The sequence below is a fragment of the Alosa alosa genome, chromosome 12 (genome assembly GCF_017589495.1).
Source record: "Alosa alosa isolate M-15738 ecotype Scorff River chromosome 12, AALO_Geno_1.1, whole genome shotgun sequence".
In the NCBI taxonomy this organism is placed as follows: Eukaryota; Metazoa; Chordata; class Actinopteri; order Clupeiformes; family Clupeidae; genus Alosa; species Alosa alosa.
Window position 1 is genome coordinate 3,345,530 of NC_063200.1, and position 12,336 is coordinate 3,357,865.

At 44.9% G+C, this 12,336-nt stretch overlaps 1 protein-coding gene across 1 annotated transcript in view; it reads left to right on the forward strand.

Moving 5' to 3' along the window:
* LOC125304779 (calsenilin-like) overlaps nt 1–7,907 on the forward strand; it is a 26,639-nt gene extending 18,732 nt beyond the window's left edge. The window contains exons 3-8 of the mRNA XM_048259278.1: nt 5,977–6,101; nt 6,244–6,313; nt 6,534–6,604; nt 6,753–6,860; nt 7,541–7,645; nt 7,833–7,907. Of these exons, the coding sequence (XP_048115235.1) occupies nt 5,977–6,101; nt 6,244–6,313; nt 6,534–6,604; nt 6,753–6,860; nt 7,541–7,645; nt 7,833–7,907 (554 nt within the window). The remainder of the gene's footprint in view (nt 1–5,976; nt 6,102–6,243; nt 6,314–6,533; nt 6,605–6,752; nt 6,861–7,540; nt 7,646–7,832) is intronic.
* The last annotated feature ends 4,429 nt before the right edge of the window (nt 7,908–12,336 follow it).

Below are 12,336 nucleotides of genomic sequence, written 5' to 3' on the forward strand. Positions count from 1 at the left end.
TCAACATAGGAGTTACTACCACAGTGTAGCATCAACATAGGAGTTACTAACCACCACATAGCTTCACATGATGTGCCAGTTCTTAAGCAGCCCCTTCAGCTGGCATTTTGTGTCTGAGGAGTGTAGTGGTAAAATAAGAGGTGGGTAAGCTATGAATTCTGTGATCACGGTAAAGTGGACTGCGCCATGCGGTATTGGATTTTTAAAAAAAGCATGTTTGATGATGGTGGAGATTGTCCAATGTTACCATACCATACATAGTGTTGATGAGTGTATGTTACGGCCCCCGAAGTTCTTTGTGATTTATCGTTATGTTTTTTTTGGCACACCCTGCTGGCTGTGAGTGGTAGGGGTGCTGTTACCTGCCATTTTCTGTGTTTGCTCCCTAATCAGGTGATCCAATTAGCCAGGATGCGGTGCACCTGGCAAAAGGCTCATTCTGGACCTGGTCTGCAGAGCATTGTCTGGGTTTTTCCTGCTGGTTGCTACCACCGTGTCGTCTCCGTTTTTTCAACGCCTCCGAGCCTTTTTGCCGGTTTCCGAGCCTGCTTTTTGCCCTTTTTAGGGAACATCAATAAATACCCCTTTTGAGCCTTAACCCAGTCGTCGTTCTCCACTTTATGTTGCGGCTCTCCGGTGGGGAACCGTAACAGTGTACAATGTGGAGAATACAGTGTAGTGTTAATTTCGTCAGACGAGACTAGAGAAAAAATGTTCGTCAACAACCTTTTTTTCCATGACTAAGACGAGACGATGACAAGACTGCACTAATGTCCTGAAACACTGACTAAGACTATCTTAAGATGCATTATTGTTGACGAAAAAAGACGAGACTAAAATGTTTTGCATGAAATAAAAACTAAGATAAAATCTCTCTTAATTTTCGTCTAAAAAATGAGAAGCCAGAATAGCTGTTACGTTTTCAAAATATTCCGAATGAGTTCAGGTTCATGCGCAGCAGCTTTCCTGTAGGCTAGTCTACGTGCTGTTGCTGCAACTAGACATTCTCTGCTGCAACCCTGTACGAAACTACATGGAACAAGAACACCGAGATTTCTGCCAGAGTTAGCAAGCTAACTACCTAGGCATTAGGCCGCAATGCTACATACCAGAAGTTGAAGCTTCTCTCATACATATACAGATTAACATCCCCAGAATGTCCATACGAAAATTTTCAGCAAGTAATGTCAACTATTTAACTAGTTACACTGATGATGCAAAGTTTGCTAGCAAGTAAGCTAATATGGAAAGTTAAGCTAGCAAGTTAGCTAAGATAGAGAGTTTGTGTTGCGTTTTAAGCATATTGCCATCTAGCTGTGGAGTAAACATTCATACTTGAGTCTAAGACAGTGTTTCTCAAACTTTTTTCAGATGAAGGACCACTTAACTAATCAATAAAAAAGAAACGAACGGGACTACCTAGCTAAAAAAAACAATTAAAAATAGACCTAGCAGTATATTAGCCTACACAATACTCACTGAACCACCTTGCTTATTGTCTTTGCACTTTGCTTAATTGTGTCAGAGGATTCATATGATTTAAACTGGCATATCTGACATAGACAGTGTTGTAGAACTGTTTGAATTTACATACAAGTTGGTTCAATATTGCAAACAACTCATCTATATTATATTTTACCAGGTCTGCTCGTGGACCACTTGGGATAACTTACTTGGACCACCAGTGGTCCCCGGACCACACTTTGTGAAACACTGGTCTCACTTTAAGATCATGACAGTGGTCCAGTCAAATCTTTACTGTCTATGGTCAAATCCCAGCCGAGCTATAACTGTAGCTCGACTTACCTGTGCATGTAAATATACTGACTGACTGAAATAATTTGTTATAAAAAAAGACTGAAATGTTTTGACTAAAACTGACTAAGATAGCTTTAGTTTTCTTTTGACTAAAACTAGACTAAAATTACGAGACTTTTAGTTGACTAAAACTTGACTAACAAAAAATGATATTTGAATGATTAAATATGACAAAGACTAAAAAGGACATTTCGTCACAAGACTAAGACTAAGACTAAATTAAAAATAGGTGACAAAATTAACACTAATACAGTGTGATTTTTGATTGTTAAAAGTTACAATTGGTGAATAAACTCTAATAAGAGGTGGATAAACTGTGTTTACTTGTGTTTAGCCTCCACTACATCCCTGTCTTGTAATGAGAGACTAGAGGTCAGGGATGAGGAGCGGAGAGAGGCAGGATTTCTTAATTGACTTTCTGAGATGCAGAAGAGACACCGGCCCATTTTTGCTGATGGGGATGACTGTAAGCTAGAGAGCACTTTACGTGAAGGAGCTGAGCCTTTCGCTGGCCTGGCAGTGCGGATTGGAAATAAAGTTTTATGGTGAGCAATGCAAATTGACATCCCCTTAATCTTTCACGCATAGCGACATGGAGCCATTTCGCATTGCTCCACAATTGTTCCCTGCGCGCGCATGTTGTCACCACTCAAGATTCTTTCCTAAAGCTCATATGCGTCTTTCCTCTGCTCTCATGATGAATTCTTGAAAGAGTCAGATCCATAGGTCTTACTTAACTCCGAGAAGATTACAGCAAATGAAACTCAAAGACAACCCTTACTGTGATTTCTGTCCAGACAGTACCATTGCTACTTTTCACCATATGGTGTGGCAGTGTCCAGAGGTCAATACTATTGCTACTTTTCACCATATGGTGTGGCAGTGTCCAGAGGTCAATAGATTTTGGCATAGTGTTTCATCCATCATGTCTAGGGACCCATCCCTTGAAATCTCTTGAATTTCCCCTAGGGATCAATAAAGTATCTCTATCTATCTCTCTATCTATCTATCTATCTATCTATCTATCTATCTATCTATCTATCTATCTATCTATCACCATGTTTGATTCTACTTAATGACACATCGTCCCTAAAGCTAACTATAAACAATAGGCGACTTCTGTCTGGTCTGACAGCCGCCAAAAGAATGAGGGCTCTGTCGCTGGAAGCCACCGCGTGCATGTCAGTGAGGAAATGGCTCTCTTCCTACCGGGCTATTGCTCAGTTAGAGCTCTCTACAGCACGTTTACATCATGCCAAACCCTCTCATATTGATTGCTGGTCAGAGCTATCAGAGAAAATAAATGAAATGATGTAGATAAGGTGAAATTAAACATCTCTCTCTGATACTCTATGAAATATCTACTGTGTGGTTACACTGGAAAGGAGATTCCTGGGTGTCAAGGGGAAAGGGTTGAGAGGTGTGTGTGTGTGTGTGTGTGTGTTGCCCTTATTTTCCCCCTCCTCCTTTTTTTGTTATTGTTAACTGTTTAATACCTTGAGCGAATCATGTTAGGGGTTTGAGGGTGGGCTTGGGCTGGGTGGGGTGGAGGGAGGGGGGGAGAGGGGAAACAGGCATCAGAACAAGCAACACTTCACTCTGTTATATTTTCTAATGATGCTGTAATCAGCCTCAGGTTTTTTTTTTTTCCTCTTGTGAAGGTGTTTCCCCTTTGTGTAAATAATGATCACAAAAAAAGAGAGATGGAGAAAGGGATGGAGAATGAGAGATGGAGAGAGAGAGACATGAGATGATGAGAGTGAGAAAGTGACAAAGAAAATGAGAGAGAGAGAGAGGAAAAGAAAGTGTCAGAGAGAGAGAGAGAGAGAGAGAGAGAGAGAGAGAGAGAGAGAGAGAAAGAGAGAAAGTGTCAGAGAGAGACAGAAAGAGAGAGAGAGAAAGAGAGGGAGAGAAAGAGAGAATGTGGGGATTGCTCTATTGGAACTTTGGGGCCAATAGCACAGACACACTGAATGATCACAACCGGAGTTCTATTTTCTACTTTAAAAAAAGCACCAGGAGTTAAAAATGACGAACAATTGTTATTTCATCATCAAAGTTTATTGCTTTTCTCTCACTCTCTCTGTCTCTCCCTCCACTCCTTGCTCCACGTGAGTATGTGAAGTAGCTTTTTATGGTGGTCAGTCAGGAGTGTCTCTCTTAGTGAATATAAAAGCTGACTCAGCTTGTGTCTCCATCCGCCTATTGCCTTGTTTTGTTTTGTTTTTTTAATTCTAAAGGGCGGCGCATCATGAGAGGAAGTGGATGTCTCTCTCTCTCTCTCTCTCTTAGCACACTATGAATCAGAACAACATGTCTAGGATGGAGTGAAGCTTGCGTTACCGTCCAGGGAAGGAGTAACAGAATGGGCTCCTGGCTCTGCCAGGTGGAACTTGGCGCTGACCTGCACGAATGGGTTCCTGACTCTGTCCAGCGGATGCTAAACTGTGCTGATCTGCTCGTGTTATGGAGTCCAGCAGATTGGCCGTAACGTTCAGGAGAGGACATCTCGTCATTGACCCTGTGACTCAGTGGGCTTGTCTCTGATAGTGGTGAAGGGGTTGACCCCTCCTCGAGTGTCAGCAATGGTGATTCAGGGAATGGAAGTCTTTGCTATTACTGTGGTGGTCTTGATGTTTTTCTTGGTGCTCAAGCAGTTTGGAATCTGGGAGCCTCTCTCTCTCGAAGGTAAGTTTAAGGTGGCATCTGATCTCAGTTCAACTCGGCCCCCAGGTAGAGGCTTTCAGTTCCTGCTATATTTGGTCTCATGATTCTGTGGCCTGGGAGTAGAAAATGCTACAAGCTGAACTGAACGTAATGGTTTTATGCATGGGTTCTGTCTAGGCTTGAACCTGCAATCTCGATGAAACCATGACCACGATGAGTCCCTTCACCTCCACGCTAACGTTAGCATGCTAGTAGTGATTAGTTCACTTCCGCACTAGCATGCTAGTAGTGAATTGTGAAAAGTAGCAGTGCCAGTAGTGAGAGAACCAATAGTGAAGACACACACTCAAGGAGTGTTCACACACACACACACACACACCTGGAGCAATGGCCACTCGGTTTATTTCTCGAACATGCTTCAGCTCCATACGCCACACCTCCATGTCCATGGCATGTTGTTGGAGTGGGTGATGGCCTTGGAGTGGGTGATGGCCTGGTCAGTGTGATGGCTGCATGCTTCACACTGCTGGAGGGAATTCCATTGCAGGCCGCTGTTACTCCAAACAAACACTTCTGTTGGTGACGCATGTCGACTAACCCATGTGCATAGTGTGATTTAGTCTGATCTGCTGTTTCTCTCTCTCTCTGTCTCTCTCCCTCTCTGTCTGTCTCTCTCTCTCTCTCTCTCTCTCTGTCTATCATTGCTATCCTCCATCCATCCTGCATCTTGGTCTCGTCCTGTCCATGTTCACTCATCTGACTCCTCATTCGTCCTCATCCCATAGATGGTGAGTACACACACACACACACACATGCACTCATGCACACACAATAACTTTGAGTCCAGCATTTCATCCCGTAAGTACAGGCATCGTTTTTAATGTATGTTTCTTTGTGTGTGTGTGTGTGTGTGTGTGTGTCCACTGTTTTTCTCTTCCTGCCTGTCCTGTCTTCTGCATTCTACCTGTTCTTCCTGTTCCTCTCTCTCACCCTGGCGGTGTCACTCCCCCCCCCCCCACACACAAACACTCAACACCCCCCCCCCTCACACACAAACAATCAACAACCCCCACACACACACACACACACACACACACACACACTCAACATCCCCTCCACCCTATCCTATCTGCCTACTCCAAACCTCCAAACCTTTACCCCTCCCCCAACTCACACTCACACACTTCTGCCCCATCCTTCCTGACCCTTCCCCAACTCTGCCTTCTTGCCCTCTAACCCCTCTATGAAACACCTTATCTACCCTCTTCAACCCTATCATGTTGTTACCCCTCTACCTCTTGGTTGTTACCCCCCCCTTACCTCTACCTATTGGTTGTTGCCCCCCCACCCCCTTCCCCATCTCTACCCCCCCCCACCCCATCTCTACCCCTTGGTTGTTGCACCCCACCCCACCTCTCTCTTCTGGTTGTTGCCCCCTCTCCTCCCGCCACCACTCTACTCCTTGGTTGTTGCCCGTTCCTGCCCCCACAGACATCAGTGAGAGCGAGCTGGAACTGGCCACCGTCCGACACCAGCCCGAGGGACTGGACCAGCTGCAGTCCCAGACCAAGTTCACCCGCAAGGAGCTGCAGTCGCTCTACAGAGGCTTCAAAAATGTGAGACTGGAAGACATGGCACCAACATGGAGGACATGCTATTGAAAGCAGTGGTGTTGATACGGCCTGTAAATGCATTCTGTTCTACACCTCTGGGATGCAACTTCAAAAGGCTGATGTTTTGCACGTCTGCTCTCCTCAGGAATGCCCAAGTGGTCTGGTGGATGAAGAAACCTTCAAGATGATATATTCCCAGTTCTTCCCACAAGGAGGTACGATACAGAGCCACCATTTTATGAGATGTAGGTTGTCATTGTTCATGGTAGTTGGTTGCACACGGATGCAAAACGAGGGTTTGGGACCTGATGGGCATGTGAGAGCAAAGTCCGGTTCAGCGTAGCCGCCTCATTGGCTGCACCTATTGATTTGTCACAAAGAGCTTGTCCACTCATACTGGAGTAATGCTAGTGTCTCTTTTCTCAATGTCAACAGATGCCACCACATACGCACACTTCCTCTTCAATGCATTTGATACAGACCGAAGCGGTTCCATACGCTTTGAGGTAACTCTCAAGATAGGTTGATTTTCCTACTTGAATTTGATCAGTTTAGCACTTTCAGATACCACCTCAGACATTGTGTGTTTACCCATGCAATCTGATGGTGTGTGTGTGTGTGTGTGTGTGTGTGTGTGTGTGTGTATTCTGACAGGACTTTGTAATAGGTCTCTCAGTGCTTCTAAGAGGCTCAGTGAATGAGAAGCTGCGATGGGCCTTCAACCTTTATGACATCAACAAGGATGGCTACATCACCAAAGAGGTACACCACTGCACAGCGTCCTGTGTCTGTGTTATCCTCTGTCAGTCTTACTTCAGTAGGACAAAAACTAAGGACAAGATAACTGATATCTAAAGCCATTTACATGCTTTTGTCTGAAACTCTCTTGCGGTTTTGTGTTTAAGTGCAGACTATGGTTATGGTTATAGTTGTGGTTCTTGGAAGACTTTTTAGTTACACTTTACTTGACAGTGTCGACATAAGAGTGACATGACACTGTCATGAGCATGTCATAAACAAGTCATAAACGTTTATGACATAACACTTTTGTTATTAAGTGACATTCGTTTTTTGTCATAACAAGTTAGGATTAGGTTTAGAGTTAGGGTTAGGGTTGGGGTTATAGGATTAGGGTTAGAGGTTAGGATTAGGGTTAGGGTTAGGTTTCATGTGTCATGACAGTGTCATGTGTTCATGATACCCACAGTATACCCACTTAACAAGCATCACCATTTCAGTATACCCACTTAAATAGGCAAGGATATGTATTAACATTTGAGGTTGATCACAGTATAGCCACTACAGATAACTACTACATAACAGTATACCCACTACAGCTAACTAGACTAGACCACTGGACCAAATGTTATATTATTTCATGGGGTGAAAAATGTTAGAGGCACTCTGCACTGTCCACAACAGTATGCCCTCTGTGTGTTCAGGAGATGTTGGCCATTATGAAATCCATATATGATATGATGGGAAGATACACGACCCCCAGCGTCAAAGAGGATGCCCCGTTTGAGCATGTCGAGAAGTTCTTCCAGGTAAGAGAGCTGGACAAAAACAGGCAGAAGACAGAGTCCTGCATCTTTGAATAGTATCTCAGAAACATTATGGTGTTGTGTTATTGTGTAGTATGTCAGAAACATTACTGTATGTTGTTGTGTTATTGTGTAGTATCTCAAGCACATTATGGTGTTATCATGTTGTTGTTTTTGTCCCCTTCTTCAGAAAATGGACAAGAACAAAGATGGAGTCGTCACCTTTGATGAATTTATAGAGACATGTCAGAAGGTACTTCTTTAAGAATAAAAAAATAAAAACACCTGTCTCTCTTGCAGGCAGGCTACACCAGGCATGTAACTGAAGCATTCCATACACACACACACACACACACACACACACACACACACACACACACACGCATGCACTGAGAGACCAGTCTTCTAAAACAATTTGTAGTTCAGTTCAGCTCAGTTATGTGTCTGGTGTAGCCTGCCTGCTACACACACACACACACACACACTGCAGCATCCACACACACACACTGCAGTATCACTCCACACACACACACACTGTATCCACTCCACACACACACTGCAGTATCTACTCCACACACACACTGCAGTATCTACTCCACACACACACTGCAGCATCACACACACACACACATGCATGCATGCACTGAGAGACCAGTCTTCTAAAACAATTTGTAGTTCAGTTCAGCTCAGTTATGTGTCTGGTGTAGCCTGCCTGCTACACACACACACACTGCAGTATCCTCCACACACACACACTGCGGTATCCACTCCACACACACACACACTGTAGTATCCACTCCACACACACACTGCAGCATCCACCCACACACACACACTGCAGTATCTACTCCACACACACACTGCAGTATCCTCCACACACACACTGCATCCACACACACACACTGCAGTATCCACACACACACACTGCGGTATCCACTCCACACACACACACACACACTGCAGTATCCTCACACACACACACACATGCATGCATGCACTGAGAGACCAGTCTTCTAAAACAATTTGTAGTTCAGTTCAGCTCAGTTATGTGTCTGGTGTAGCCTGCCTGCTACACACACACACACTGCAGTATCCTCACACACACACACTGCAGTATCTACTCCACACACACACACTGTAGTATCCACTCCACACACACACTGCAGTATCACACACACACACACATGCATGCATGCACTGAGAGACCAGTCTTCTAAAACAATTTGTAGTTCAGTTCAGCTCAGTTATGTGTCTGGTGTAGCCTGCCTGCTACACACACACACACTGCAGTATCACTCCACACACACACACACATGCATGCATGCACTGAGAGACCAGTCTTCTAAAACAATTTGTAGTTCAGTTCAGCTCAGTTATGTGTCTGGTGTAGCCTGCCTGCTACACACACACACACACATGCATGCATGCACTGAGAGACCAGTCTTCTAAAACAATTTGTACACACACACACACTGCAGTATCCACTCCACACACACACACACACACACACACACACACACACACACACACACACACACTGCATCCACTCCACACACACACACACACACACACACACACACACTGCAGCATCCACACACACACACACACACACACACACACTGCAGTATCCACACACACACACACACACACACACACACACTGCATCCACACACACACACACACACACACACACACACACACACACACACACTGCAGCATCCACACACACACACACACACACCACACACACACACTGCACACACACACACACACACACACACACACACACACACACACACACACACACACACACACACTGCACATCCACTCCACCACACACACACACACACACTACAGTATCCACTCCACACACACACACACCACACTGCAGTATCCACTCCACACACACACACACTGCAGTATCCACACACACACACACACACTGCAGCATCCACACCCACACACACACACACACACACACACGGTATCCCACTCCACACACACACACACACACACACACACACACACACACACACACTGCAGTATCCACTCCACACACACACACACACACTGCAGTATCCACTCCACACACACACACACACACACCTGCAGCATCCACACACACACACACACACTGCAGTATCCACTCCACACACACACACACACACTGCAGTATCCACTCCACACACACACACACACACTGCAGTATCCACTCCACACACACACACACACACACACTATCCACTCCACACACACACACACACACACACTGCAGTATCCACTCCACACACACACACACACACACTGCAGTATCCACTCCACACACACACACACACACACTGCAGTATCCACCCACACACACACACACACTGCAGTATCCACTCCACACACACACACACACACACACACACCAGTATCCACACACACACACACACACACTGCAGTATCCACTCCACACACACACACACACACACTGCAGTATCCACTCCCACACACACACACACACACACTGCAGTATCCACTCCACACACACACACACTGCAGTATCCACTCCACACACACACACTGCAGTATCCACTCCACACACACACACACACACACTGCACACTCCACACACACACACTGCAGTATCCACTCCACACACACACACTGCAGTATCCACTCCACACACAGAGACCAGAAGCTTTGACCTGTGTGTGTTCCTTGGGTAGAACACTGCATCAGTGTGTGTGTTGTGTGTGTGTGTGCATTCCCTCCTAGCATGACCTGGCCTGACTGACTCCTCCTGCCACAAACAGCTAGAAACCAGCTTATGCTGGTAACTGGTTTTAGCTGGTCTTTACTGGTTTTCTACCAGCTCTTGCTGGTCTTTGCTGGTGTAGCTGGTTAGGCTACAAGGTGGACATGCTGGCGTGACCATCTGAGGAAACTGATCAGACTGGTGTGACCAGCCTGTCGTGTGGGATACAGCTGATTTACACACACACACACACACACACACACACACACACACACACACACACACACACACACACACACACACACACACACACACACACACACACAGACATTGTTACATTGTCCCCAGAGCAACTCAGGGTTCAGTTCCTTACTCAAGCGCACAACGGTGGAAGCCAGAAATTGAACCCACAACGTTTCTGGTTACTGTATGCTAGCCTAGCACCTAGGCTCCATTTATTAATTTAACAGGTGCTTCCAAAGCAACTTACAAGGGCCATATGCTTATATCACGTGAGCAACAAGTGGAACATGTTTTCTGTGGGAAAAGGAGGCTTTGGTGGTAGACCTGATGTCACGCTATATTCACTTACACTTACAAGTTGCTGATTGTCCTGATGGCTTGGACAAAAAACCTTGAATCTTTACCCTTAATGTTCTCGGATGTCTAAGAGTGGGCCAATAAAGGAAATCCGATCCTGAGATCAGTAGGCTATAACAGGATGTATTAATAGGAAGCATTACCACCCATATAGAAGGGAGGAGACCTACTGGTGTGCTATCTTAGCACAATGTCAAAATACGGTCCAACATCTCGCTTTATTTTGGCAATCCACTTAAGATGGATGTCTGTTAGGGCTTTCAGACATAGGCTACGTGTAAGACCGGAGGTTCTGCGGACGTTTAACGTTTGGGCCGTATATTTGAACAACATAAACGGTCATATGGAAGTCCGAACTTAGCCGGTTGTTCTACTGCTCCCCTCTGTGTCTTAGGAAACGATGAAAAAAATAGTTCTTAGTTCCGTTGTTGGTAAGAAATACACAACATAGTTCTTAGTTCCGTTGTTGGTAAGAAATACACAGCATAGTTCTTAGTTCCGTTGTTGGTAAGAAATACACAGCAGTAAGCTAAACTGGGGAGTTTTTAGTTCCGTTGTTGGTAAGAAATACACAGCAGTAGGCTAAACTGGTGGTAAAACCAGTACTGATTACTAGGGCCCCAAGGGGAGGGAGGGCCCTTGAAAAGTCTGGAATATATTATATTATATTTATTATGGGGGCCCACCAGGACTGCCTATGCATGGGGCCCAGGATCTTGTACTACCCCCCTGTCCACCACAGGGGGTGATTGAGGGCGAGTGCAGAATGAATGGGAGTCTATGGGGATAGACGACTAAATTGATTTTTTCGCTTGCTTATTGCCAACAAACTGCACATTTCTTTGTAGTTTTCACAACTACAGCATGGGTTTCCCATCAAAAGTGAAACATACAAATATCTATGCCCTTTCTGTATTTTACAGCTTGGGCCGGTTTTGCTGTTAACACACTACCATTTTGCTAATGAATGCTGATTGGTCAGTGAAGCTCCATAGGCTTCCATTCTTTCTGAGCTTGCTTGCGAGCAGTGGTGGACGAAGTACACAAATCCTGTACTTGAGTGAAAGTAGAGATACACATGGTCAAATGTTACTCCACGAAAAGTAGAAGTCCTCCTTTTACATTTCCACTTGAGTGGAAGTACAAAAGTACTTGCCTTCAAATGTACTTAGGTATCGAAAGTAAAAGTCCTGAAATGTATTATGACTAATACAGTTGCATTTACTATTGTTGAAATGATTCGGCATAGGTATTCATTGAGTCTTTCTTCTTAATTCAAGGACAAAATAATTTTATATCTTATCTTAGATACTTCAAAGTAGCCACTTTGTTGAATGCTTTACACTTTCGGACC